General features: G+C 37.3%; 1 protein-coding gene across 2 annotated transcripts in view; it reads left to right on the top strand.

Annotated features, from left to right (window-relative positions):
* The first annotated feature begins 4,237 nt into the window (after positions 1–4,237).
* Positions 4,238–13,559, top strand: part of LOC118233902 (adhesion G-protein coupled receptor F1-like) — a 40,500-nt gene continuing 31,178 nt past the window's right edge. For both annotated transcript variants that reach the window (XM_035429989.1, XM_035429999.1), the window contains exons 1-4: positions 4,238–4,299; positions 5,850–5,910; positions 6,132–6,156; positions 6,687–6,827. In XM_035429989.1, coding sequence (XP_035285880.1) covers positions 4,256–4,299; positions 5,850–5,910; positions 6,132–6,156; positions 6,687–6,827 — 271 coding nt within the window. In that variant the 5' untranslated portion in view covers positions 4,238–4,255. The remainder of the gene's footprint in view (positions 4,300–5,849; positions 5,911–6,131; positions 6,157–6,686; positions 6,828–13,559) is intronic.

Below are 13,559 nucleotides of genomic sequence, written 5' to 3'. Positions count from 1 at the left end.
CCATCCATTATCTATAACCGCTTATCCTGTTCAGGGTTGCGGGGGGTGCTGGAGCCATGCAATATTGTAAAAATATAAAATATATACCCATAAAATAAAAATGCATTTGAATATGATCTGGAATGACCATGTCAATGTCACATTGATAACTTGATATATTTTTTTATCCAATTAAATGTCATTGATATGCAAATGATCATCTAATTACATTTCCTTAATAAAACTATTTGCTGCCTCTGTACAATTGTATACATAAGGTCAAAACATTTCCACCCCTGCATTGTGAAGAACAGGCTAAACTGTGATGGCTGCACTTCAGAGAATCTTGTGCCAGAAGAAAAGGTGCAGAAGAAAGGGGTTTAAGAGGGTAAATAATCCATCTTGAAAACCAATATGAGAAGCACCTAATTAGGAAAAATTAACTACTAAAATTCTGAGTAACTATTTAAATTCTAAACTACTAAAATACTAAGATTGCAATTGTGGTTGGAACAAAAACCAGCATACACAGGGTTACTCCAGGACCAAGGTTGGGAACCACTGTACAAGACCACTTCACAGATGAAGCCAGGAGTGGGTAATTTTCAGGAATTTATCCTTATTTATTTAGCCTATAATTCATAGAAGGTTTTGTTTTAATATTTATGTATTTCATTCAAAAAGATTGGAATCAAAATGATATATTAGTTATAGTTTCTCACATTCATGATTGGCTAGAAACAAGTGACATACAACTTCTTGACATTGATTGATCAACTATGCATGCTTTAGCAGGAACGCGCTTTGCAAAGAAGCTTTGTTGTCTAACGATTGACAGACACTTAAGAGGAGGGCCCTCGGGCTTGAGAATTTAAATTGTGCAGGCGCCTCAAAAATAGCTCCAAGGCCCTCCTCCAGTGCCCCGTTCACAGTCTCAGAACACCTCAGAATACTATTCTAGAACAAAGACTTTCCTGTGATACTGCTGCTGCAAATATAAATTTGCATGAATTTCCCTATGTCATATTCACCCTTCTAAACTAGACCTTACCAGTAAAAACTTTGAATTTCTGCTCAGACATCGATAGTAAACTGGAACAAAGGTTTTCATTGTTAAATGTTTTAAAATATAATATGGTGCACATTTTATTACTGCCACCTACAACACAGTACAGTTGCAGGTGGCAGTAATAAAGCTGTTTATGTTTTTTAAAGTGAAACTTTACCCGGATTCAATATTATTATATTTTTTAATCCCTTCATCATGTTTTTTAAGTTTGTTCTATATATTACCTGCTGTATCCTGTATCTTAAACACACCCCACTATGCTGCCTTACACTCTTTTTAATTTTGTTAGGTATAGATAGTGGCTTCAGTGGCTGGTGCACATGGGATGAGAAGGCAAGTAAAGTACATTTTCATAATTGGAATAATAAATGCTACCCCAGCCTTTCCTATCCCATGCTTTTCTTTTTTTTAAAGCAGCCTTGAAGAATGTGATACTAGATTCTGGCTTGTGCATTTAAATATTGTATCCGTAATGAGATTGATCATTCCATAATGCAAAAAGGATAATATTCACAATTGAACTCTTATGTAGCATTTGTTAACCCCTTAACAAATGCTGCACAGATGTACAAATTGGCCAATTATCACCCATTTAGGGGGTGTTCTATATTAACACATTATAACACCAGAAGTGAGCATCACAGAGACTTGGAAAATGGCTTAAATGAAGTTAATATTTAGAATTTAGGTAAAAAATAAAGTGACACAAATACAATTATATTGGCAAAAATGAAGATGTTCCCCTTTAGTTTGGAATTAAATACTGAGAGATCACATGTATAAAACAGGTAAAACTACACATGTCCTGGATCATAAACTCATTGACTGGAGGTGTGCAAAACCTGAAGATGATATGCGAAACTGCTAAAGATATATGCAGCAAAAGTAAGCAGTGTACCCTGGATTACATTCTGCATTAGAGTGTATATTTATGGTGTAGAGTGTATATTGCAATGATTCTTAAGGATATTAATCTAATTTTCAACTCATAACTCCAGGTCACATGGTTACTACATCTTTACATCATGACCATCATAGTACTAGTCCTATGGCTCAGTTGATAGAGCATTGCACTAAGAATGCAAAGGTATCAGTGGGTTCGAACTAGGGCCTACATGTGCTAAAAAGTAAAAATGTACGGGATAATCTCCGATGAGGCGTTCAGCTATCGGGGAATAATAACCGTCGTGGAGGCAAAGAACTGAGCTGGTTTCCAGTGTGTTGTTCCCGACGACACTAAAGAGACTGGTTATATAGTTCCATCTTCGTACCATGGGTTTATCTCAGATGGTTCAGTCACTCCAGTGGGAAGTGAGGAACGTCCAGTGGTTATTTTACGGGTCACAGGCACGGTGCAGTCGCTGGTTGTAGCTGACTGTGGGTGGAATGATTGTAGCTCACTGAAGACTAGTACGTTGATTAAAGGTGTGGGTGGCCATTTTGTATCTGTGCCTCTTCATCGTTTCCACCTTAAATCCAACGTATTAATGGTCTTGTAACTGTTGGAGTAGTGTCGTCTTTACCAATACCTGGGGTATCATTCCTATTTAGAAATAGGAAATTTGGCGGGAGATAAAGTTTGTGTCAGCCCCTTGGTGACTGAATCACCAGTGACCTCTCCTGCAACTGAGGTGCTGCAGGAGGAGTTTCCAGGTCTGTCCCCAGCTTGTGTAGTAACACGTGCTCAACAGAGCATAAACAACTTCATAGGGGTAAGGAGGTTTATGGTAGTGAAATTTTCAATGTGTAGTTTAAAAGCTAGGAGTTTGGTCCTCCATATCTGATATGCTCAGGCTTACAATCAGTTGTAGTCTGGAGACAGGGTGCGAGAAGCCTGTAGTCATAGAGCTTTGTAGGTGGCAATCCTTTCCTTAATGTCACCTGTCAATCAGCTGTGACCCGACTTTACATGGGCTGGCTCTTGATAGGCGGGTATGGTTGTCTACCCCTCATGACTGCATGGGCTCTCCATCCCTGTCCTAGTAGATATGCAGCCATATTCTACTCCTGGCGGGGTCCCCCCAATACATACTACTGCCACCTTACCCACTGTCTGCTATATTGCAAATTCCCTAATTGCCGTTTCTACCCTCTTCCCCACACTGCCGGCGGGGCTCTTGCCCCAACCCTCAAGAGTGCTTTGAGAGTCGTCTGGTCTCCCCCACCTCTGCGGTCCAGCCCCTCCTTCGTCATTGCCTCCACCCTGCCCACATCTGTCGCCACCTGCTGTTCTCCATCACCGCCACCCGGCCCCACCCATCATTTGAGCCACATCACAAATCTTATAAAACTGGCTGACATGCTGGTCACCAGTCGGCACCCTGAGCCGACCAGAGGAGGATGGGTTTCCCCCTTGAGCCTGGTTCCTTCCAAGGTTTCTTCCCATCTGCCACAGGGAGTTTTTCCTTGCCACTGTTGCCTTAGGCTTGCTCCTGTGGGGGTTTAGGCCAGGGTTGTCTGTAAAACGCATTGTGACAACTGCTGTAAAATACGCTATACAAATAAAATTTGATAAATTGATTTAATATGGAATATTAAAGATTAGAGAGATTAATAGTTGGCTTTGCCTTTAGACAACTAATATGTTGCTTAAATACTCTAGAGAATAACAGTGGTTTGTGCCATTGTCAAGCAAGCAAATTATCATGTTGATAAAAATTGACAGTTTATAAAGATAAATGTATGCTCTATCACAATTAAACGTACAATTGGGAAGCTAAAGGCCGTCTATTGGGAAACACTTTGAATGCAGTTGTTTGAAAAGTGTTATAAAAATAGCACTTAAAAAAATTGCATACTATTTACAAGCAATTAATTAACTCGATTAATAATATAATTGATTGTAAAGTATACTGTGTATTAAACACAAGTCATTTTAGCAACACTGGCTTGTAGTTTATTTTAGGTGCAGCAGTGGCATATGAATGCACCATGAGTGAGGTCATAGACAAATATATTTGCTATTCAAATAAAGACAGAAAACTACATGCTCAGAGGCTGAAATATTGACTTGATGTAGCTTGGTTGTCAAGCATGAGGTCTGTTATGCAAATATCAGAGAAAGTTCAGCAGTTTCATGTATCCCATTTGCCTGGTGTTTACATGTGTTTTTTGAGTACAGAACTGTACATTAACCACTTAACCACAACCCACCCCCAGCATGCATTTCTTCTCTCCTCTCCATAAAAGCTTTTCATAGCATCGATTATGTGGCCTTTTCCACTCGAAGAGTATTCTGTCAGTACATCAAGGTCAGTACTTTAACATTACTATACAATATAAAAATTGTTTAAACCTTTTAAACCTGGATTATAAATCAAGCCATGTGTTTATAATATTCATAGAATATTGTCAATGAAAGTTGATCAGAGAATTCATGGAGAGGCAATATCCTGAAAAATAACAACTTTTTGCCTGTATTGTGAGGATTCTCTTTCCCTGTAGAAACCTTTCGTATTAAACATTAGTCAGTCAACTTCATATTGCTTTAATGTCTTATTAAAAATACATTATAGCTACTTTAAAAAAAAAAAAAAAAGCACTGATTTCAGATGTTATTTTCTTTAAGTGTACAATAATGTATAATTTGAAAGGTGGTCTTTGCTGGTCAGTCAGTTCTCACCGTTGAACATGCAGAGTGGAATTTTCCATTGGCTCATAGTAGTTTAAATCTGGACAGTACAGCAGTTGTAAAACATGATTTTATTACTACATTATTATTCCTGGAAAGCACAAACAGAATAAAAGCAAAAGCTATAGTAGGTCTATCTTCACACCTGTGATGTACAGAAACTCTTCTGTTTAAGACATGGTTACGTTGTGTATCTCATTACACAAAAATATTATGCAGCGCTCAGAAACAACTTTATTTGAATTCAAGTTATATGCGATAAGCTAAACACAGACAGAAAATGGTATAATGTGAGGAAAAAGTGGACACTCACCATGCTTTTGTTTTTCTGAAAGCAATGGAAAACACCAAAAAATGTTTTCTTTGGAATTAAACTACACTGCGATTACTGTACTTTCTCCTTAATCTTTCTCATCTATTTTCTTTCTCTCTTCCTTTCTCAGTCTCTAACAGTTAATTTGAGTTCATTTAAAAACAGTTTTATTTTCAGTAATAGTAATTAGTAAATAAATAAATAAATGTTTGTTGTAATTATGTATTTTTATTTTTCTGTCTCATGGTATGCAGAAATGTACTTTGCTATGATCGGGACTATTGATCCCCTAAGAGACTTCCTGTATGTCATTTTTAACAGGGAAATATGTCCTTTGTAATTAGAGAGACAGCTACTGAACTGATGATTTTTCTAGCATGTTTAGAAAAAAAGCATTATTCAGGATGAAGTAAATCTGTCTCAGTTTGATTACTGAGTACGTACATTTCTTTATGGTACATATTTTAATCTTGCATCAAATACAATCAGATGTTTTTTTTATTTAGTGATGCAAAGATTTAGTTTGGTGGACATAATTAGTTATTTGGTTTATTTATTAGGATGCCAATATAGTGTGGTGACTTGGAATATCTTATTCACATTTTTATGAAGAACATTTATAATGTTTGTACTGAGCATACAAACATAAATTGTTACAAAATGACTTTCCCATCTTATTGTTGACTAAAATGCTTTATAAATATTAGGTAAATATTTGGGCCCAATTTGGCTTCATTTGAATTAACTGGAGATATTAACCCTTTGCACTAAATATGGCATTTTCTAGCATTTCATTTCTGTTGGGACTACAGGTTTCTTTCTGTCCATATAACTTTGTCTATCCTCCTCCCTCACAGGTACAAAATGAAGACCCTAAACCTGGTATTTCTATGTTTCCTGGGAGTGTTTTCCTACCAGGTTAGACTGCAAAATATTTTTTGCATTTGTGTATTATAAGGAATAGTTTTTAATGAACACCTATGTAAGACCAGAATCAAATGCTAAATATTACCTTCATTATTAGTCATATACATACAGTACATGTAATGCACATCAAGTAGCCCATCTATGTATACTGATCTTTTAAAATTAAATTACTGTTTCCCTTCAGTTAATCTTTAAATTTGTTTTGTTCTTAGATTATGCAGGTGTCTTATGCAGCAGGTGAGTTCATGTGACGCACATCAGTAAAGTCAAATGTAAAGATACTGTAAAATATTGTTATATTGCTGTTAACATTTTAGAAACGTTTTCAACAAATTGAATTTGGGTTAGGTGTTGTCAACAGTGTGATAAAAATATATTTTGTGAACTGCTAATAATTGATTGTATTCACATGCTGTGTAAGGTTTCCCTAAAAGCTTTGTGAAAAACAAATGGATAGAAAATCAGCCCTCTGGTGCTATGCTATGCTAGTTCTCTCATTCTGCAGCTTATTGCTTTCATCACTTTCGTATGATAGTTATCAATCAAAAGAAAACATAGAAAAACTGTAAATCTTGAGGCTTGAATAGCCCATTGTATTGTACTGGAAATACCAGAAAGCTGTACATTTCAGTTTCTTAACACTGATTTTCATATGATATTCACTGTGTGAGTGTAATGTATATATATATATATATATATATATATATATATATATATATATATATATATATATAATTTTTAAAAATATTATTATTTATTTTTACCAGACTCATATTCTACATATTATGCTGAACTCATAATGGAATCCAGTGCATTGCCAAATATCACTGAAGAACTGGCATCTCATCGCTCAATAAATGTGCTAGTAGATAAAACAGCGACCCTTAAATATGTGAACATCACCACAGGTAAACCCATTTAAACTTGTCAATCTCAGTCATGGTCGATTAATGGTACTGTTATTGAAATGATCAGAACATTTGGGTCACGTTACTTACTAAATAAAAACATTTTTAATTATTTTATTTAATTCTGAAGCAGATGAAAAGAGTTGCATATCACATTTCCCTGATTATGAGTATGAAATAATAACAATAACAACAATAATAATAAGGGTGATAGGTCAATGTCTTAGGAGTTTTTATAATACAGAGTGCTGCTGTAGTCATATTGGATCATGGTGGCCATATTGTTTGGCTCAGAAACATGATTGAAATTAATTTTGTATATATGCATAGAAAGATTATGCATATAGACCTATGATGAGATATGTGATGAGTTTTAGGAGAAAAGGTTAACTCCAAAATGGTGACCAACTGAAAATGGTGAATATTTGTGATAAGCCACACCTTCTGCAAGTTCATTGTGAAATGTTTGTGCAGAGAAAAACAATTTCCATAAACTTTATACAGGAGAGCTCAATGGAAAATGTAAATGTAAAAATTGCATGTCATAAGTCAATCACCCCGGGAAAAGATGTAATTTGGGATTTTTTTAAGCATTGAAATTGTCCTTGAATGATGTTGAATGGTCTAGGAGGAGATGTCTTTTAAATGTGTGTTGAATATTCAAAATGGTGGAATATTTAGTGTGGTGGACTTCTAAGCACATAGTCAAGTACATAAGTATTTGGACAGTGACACAATTTTCATCATTTTGGCTCTGTACGCCACCACAATGGATTTGAAATGAAACAATCAAGATGTGATTTAAGTGTAGACTTTCAGGTTTAATTTAAGGGTTTTGTCAAAAATTTTGTATGAACAATGTAGGGATTAAAACCATTTTTATACATAGCCCCCCTTCCTCCTCTCCCCCTCTCCCCCCCCCCCCCCCCCCCCCCCCCAATTTTAGGGGCTAAAAAGTAATTGGACAAACTACCATAATCATAAATTAAATTGTCATTTTTAATACTTGGTTGCAAATCCTGCCTGAATCCTGAAACTGCCTAAAGTCTTGAACCCATACACATCACCAGACACTGGGTTTCCTCCCTGGTGATGCTCTGACAGGCCTCTACAGCAGCTGTCTTCAGTTCCTGCTTGTTCTTGGGGCGTTTTGCTTTCAGTTTTGCCTTCAGCAAGTGAAATGCATGCTCAATTGGATTCAGGTCAGGTGATTGACTTGGCCATTGCAGAACATTCCACTTCTTTGCCTGAAAAAAGTCTTTGGTTGCTTTCGCAGTATGCTTCGGTTCGTTGTCAATCTGAACCGTGAAGCGCCATCCAATGAGTTTTGAAGCATTTGGCTTAATCTGAGCAGATAATATAGCCCTATACACTTCAGAATTCATCCTGCTGCTTTTGTCAGCAGTCACATCATCAATAAATACAAGGGAACCAGTTCCAGTGGCAGCCATACATGCCCACGCCATAACACTACCTCCACCATGCTTCACAGATGAGGTAGTACAGTATGCTTTGGATAATGAGCAGTTCCTTCCCTTCTCCATACTCTTCCCTTCCCATCACTCTGGTTCAAGTTGACCTTTGTCTCATCTGCCCATAGGGTGTTGTTCCAGAACTGTACAGGCTTTTTTAGATGTTTTTTTGGCAAACTCTAATCTGGTCTTCCTGTTTTTGAGGCTTACCAATAGTTTGCATCTTGTGGTAAACCCTCTGTATTTACTCTGGTGAAGTATTCTCTTGATTGTTGACTTTGACACAGATACGCCTACCTCCTGGAGGGTGTTCTTGATCTGGCCAACTGTTGTGAAGGGGTTTTTCTTCACCAGGGAAAGTATTCTTCTGTCATCCACCACAGTTGGTTTCCCTGGTCTTCCGGGCCTTTTGGTGTTCCTGAGCTCACCAGTGCGTTCTTTCTGTTTAAGAATGTACCAAATAGTTGATGTGGCCACACCTAATGTTTTTGCTATCTCTCTGATGGGGTTTTTTTTTTTTTTACCAGCCTAATGATGGCTTGCAGTGACAGCTCTTTGGACTTCATATTGAGAGTTAACAGCAACAGATTCCAAATGCAAATGCCACACTTGAAATCAATTCTAGACTATTTATCTGCTTACTTGTAAATGAAATAATGAGGGAATAACACACACCTGGCCATGGAACAGCAGCCAATTGTCCAATTACCCCTTAAAATGTGGTCCCTTAAAAAGGGGGGGACCGCATAAAAAGTGCTGTAATTTCTACACCATTCACCCGATTTGGATGTAAATACCTTCAAATTAAAGCTGAAGGTCTGCACTTTGAGCTCATATTATTAAATATTATTTAATTGCAACTCCAATATACTGTGGTAGACAGCTAAAATAACAATAGCTTTGTCAATATCCAAATATTTATGGACTTGACTGTATGTTGTCTGGGAGGAAAGACATCTTATGAGTTTAATTTCAAGTATCTAACCCACTAAGGACAGGCATTATGATGTCTTAAAGTGACAGTCATAGCACCCCCGAGTGGTGAATCAGTACTGAAATCACTTATTAGTCATGTATGTGGAAGTACCATTGTGCCAAGTTTCATAGGTCTCACCCATGAGGTTAGACTAAAACCGAGGAAAGAGGAAAATAGCTAATATAATTTCCATAAGGTACAGATATATGTCCCAGATGAGGAAATTGATCACTACAGAAAGTTTTTAATCTCTAAAAGACAATGGTAGTTCTTGTGAATTTCTAAAATAAAAAAATGTAATTAAAAAAAAAAATATATATATATATATATATATATATATATATATTGTCAGACATGTAATTCACCATTTGGCAGTTCTCGGCCATTGAGGCTTCAAAGTACTCGGCCAGCATAGCCTGGAGATAAGACAAGTAGGAACTGGGGAGTTACATCTGAGGTGTGAATGTGTGTGTCTGCGTGTGTGTGTGAGTGTGTGTCAGAGGGGGTGTCCATACCCCTGCTCTTTTTCACCAGTTAAAAGAATGTGACTTTCTGTCTGAGTTAAATCAGTTAGCAACTGGGCAACTTAGAAAGTTTTATAGCAGTTGAAAGTGGGCATCTGAGTCGCACCTAGGTCTGGCAGTGGTCTACATTTCATCTCTGGTTCTCTCGGAATATCTCTTGGAATGTTTTTTGGTTTTTGAATTTTGGATTACTTTGGGACAAAAGCTGTGGTTTGGTATCTTCTTTCATTTATTTCTTATGTGACTGTCCATGTCTGCAACCTTTGTTCATTGTTTTAAGGTAGTTGAACCTCGTCTTTAGATTAGACATGAATATTTGTTAATTTTCATCTGGTTGTGAGTTATACATTTTGATGAAGGTAGATCCAAACAGTTTGCTCTGCCTATCAACAAAAGCCGCGTTTCCACCAAAAGTACCCAGAACGAAGTGCGACAGAATGCATTCACATTTCCAATATAACTGGCAACAACAGCAGAAAACATGCACACGTTGTAAACAATTTGTTGTTTGATTACTTTCTCATCGTCAATTCTATATAGGCTAATCGCAAAATGACAAGAATAGAACGAAAACTCGGACTTGCGTGAAAATTTAAATTAGTAGTGGTACAGCCACCGTTTGTTTTCCTTCCAAGTTACTGCTAGCCGAGCAGCGAAGTGTGCCCTCCAGATGCGAACCATGCACCATAAATTAGTCCATAGTCTTCCTGGTCTTTTTGTGGAATTGAAGAATGGCAGAGTAAAATTATGGCAGTCTGAAAAAGCTAAAGGTACGATTACTAGAATTAACCTGTTATTTTACCCTGACAAAAAGTGCGGAAGGTGATTTCCAGTTTGCTTTTACTGTATCACCAATGTTAATTACGCAGAACTACCGCATACCTCACATAACTGTATCAAACGTTTTGAGTCAATTACAACGGGCTAACAAAGAAAATCCGGAAGAAAATATTCAGCAACCGAATTAATCTGTTTGAATGTTTTGGTAGCCTACGTAATATGCTGTCCCAGCACGAATGCTTATCATTTTATAAAACGAATACTAAAGCAAGAAAAGAACAGAAGAGCACACGTTATAATTCCAAGACGTTGACAGGCTTGACAGGGAGTTTGAGTTTTCACTTCAGTTGATCTGTTTTATTTTTCCCCTTCCTCGTTTCCTCTAGCCTCTGTGTCACCTCGGTGATAAGCTTTTAGAGTCCCTGTACAGTTGTGTGTGGTCCTCCGACACTCCCCCCTCCCTCACAATATTAGTTAACTGCTTTAGGGTTTCTGAATGCTACAGTGCGTGGCGGCTCATGCTATCTGCCGTTAACCCTAAAACAGGCCACAATGTTAAAAATAGTTTTGTGTTAAGTTCATTTGACCTTAAATAGAACATATCAACATGTGTATATGTATGTGTGTATTTATTAGCATACAGGCGTAAAATTGGTCACTTTTTGGTATTTGTTTGCTTTGCCTGTGTAACAGTGCTTTAGTGGTTTTAGTAACTTTTTTACCAAAAAATCACAGTCATTAAAATATCTGTTTCATGTTAATAAGTTTGAGGTAGAGCTTTACTGGTTAAATGTGGCAATGTGCCTATGCAATGCATTTGTGATATGAAATTTTTAGCTATTTAATTGAATTGTATTGCGCATATCAGTAGGTAACTTTTTTGAATGCAATGCTGACGTTCAACAATTACCATGATAGCAGGACTGATCCTTACTTTGCTACCCTAGACAGCATAGATAGTCCCACTCACCATTCCGTACTGGCAAGTGAACATGCTAATAACTGGTATCCAGTAATGCTAGCTAACTTAATGAATATTCAACTTATTGCTGTTACCTTGCTAATGTTCTAATACTTTCCAATGTATCCATAATGCTAGAAAGCTGGACGGCTACTTTGTTAGGTCCGGGTCCTATCGTATAATTCCGTAATTGGTTTCTAATGGAACAAACAATCATGATAACTTAATCATTATTTTGTTTTTTAGTTTTTTATACGAAAAACGAACTAATGAATGAACAATCCATTTTTCCATTTTTGGCCTCGAAACTAAATCAAAGATAACATTTTAAATACTAGAAAGGTTACAATTCCTAAAGGAATTGTGTGGGCTTGCTTCAAATTCCAACTGGCACTGTCCTCAAGCCTCCATGCATTTCAATGAGGGCGCATAGCTCAGAAGAAGCATGTAACTGTCCAGACCCACGGCACACTGTAGCAGTGGAGGCTGGTGATAAAATCTTTTGGGGGGGGGGGGCGCAGTTTTGGGGGGGGGGGGGGGGGGGGGGGGGGGGGGACAAACAAACTGAAACAGCACTCTAAAAAAAACTTTAAACTTTAATCAACTTAAAAAAAGCAGTTTTTTTTGCTCAGCAAAAAAAAAAAAAAAATCTAACAACACACTGTAATGTAGCCTAAACACTGGCCAGTAGCATTACTTGAACATAAATTTTGCCCTCCTTTCCTTCTGGCCTGCAAATTTCTCAATTACTTTCTGGTTAAAGTCAGTCATCTCAGTCACCAGTCTCTTTTCCATTGACACCATGGCCAATGCATTCAGCCTCTCCTGGGTCATGGTGTTTCTGAGAAAAGTTTTAATTCTTTTCAAGGTTGAGAAGCACCTCTCAGCTTCCGCCGTGGTCATGGGTGTGGTGATGAGAATCAGAATCAGAATCAGAATCGTATTTTATTGCCAAGTACATTTACACATACAAGGAATTTGCTTTGGTCAACACACCGAGGCAGCCATCTGCGGCGCCAAAGGATCTTTAGGAGAGTGACAGTCTCTGAAAAGACTTCTTCTAGATTATTCTCCATAAACAACTGGAATAGGTCCACAGCACCACAACAGGCTTTGAACTCTTCCTTGCTGTAGATGAGACTAAGCTCTGTCTTTAGCTTACTTCCATTGAGCATTGGGTAGGCCTTCAAGGTGTTGCTCAGTGCATCTTCAGGAACTGCCATCTTGTACTCTTCAAACCTGTCCCCATGCAGCAAGGTGGCACTGACAAGGTGGTTTGTGAAGGAGAAGCGTTCCTTGGTGTGTCCCAGTATGGTATCACAGACCTACAGAGAGAAGAATAAAACAATAATAATATGTAGAGATGACAAAATGCCCATTTCACCTACATCACCTAAAGTTACCAACAGGCAACAGCTCTATTTCTAAATATGGAACTACTAAAGTCATTTTTACTGCCACTGTTGCATTCTATGAAGTCATAAAGAGTAGGAAAATATTAGCTAACTCCAAGGTCATTTATAGAGCCTTCTGCTGCCATCTGCTGGGCAAAATGTGAATATGTGAATGCAGAAGATTATTGCTTAAGTCTTGTGAGATGTTTACCATTCTGCAGTGTATGTCCTTGATCTTTCCACTATCAAATTGCCAAATGTAACAACCCTCCTGTTTCTTCACAAGCATTCAACATTTCTTTAAACATTTTTTTCACATGGTCTTTACTTAAAACATTCAATCACTTCTACTAATAAATCACAGGTTACTTTCCCCAAGACAATATTCATTTTTAACTGTTAGGCTTTTAGCTCTAATTTTATACTAGTTCAACTACTTGCAGTTACATTTCAAGCTTTTCGATTTAGTTCCTATTTCATCTACACAAAGTAGGTAAAAAGTTGGCAAACATCCTTCCACAAAGATGAAGAACTGTTTTTCTTCCTAAGTAAAATTCTGTTAGCTGCTGTTGCTTCCAATTGCACTCTTTAATTCTTGGTTACAAATCTGTGTGGTTTTATGAGC

This window comes from Anguilla anguilla, chromosome 1 (genome assembly GCF_013347855.1).
Source record: "Anguilla anguilla isolate fAngAng1 chromosome 1, fAngAng1.pri, whole genome shotgun sequence".
NCBI lineage: Eukaryota > Metazoa > Chordata > Actinopteri > Anguilliformes > Anguillidae > Anguilla > Anguilla anguilla.
This window is presented reverse-complemented; position numbering and strand designations above follow the sequence as displayed.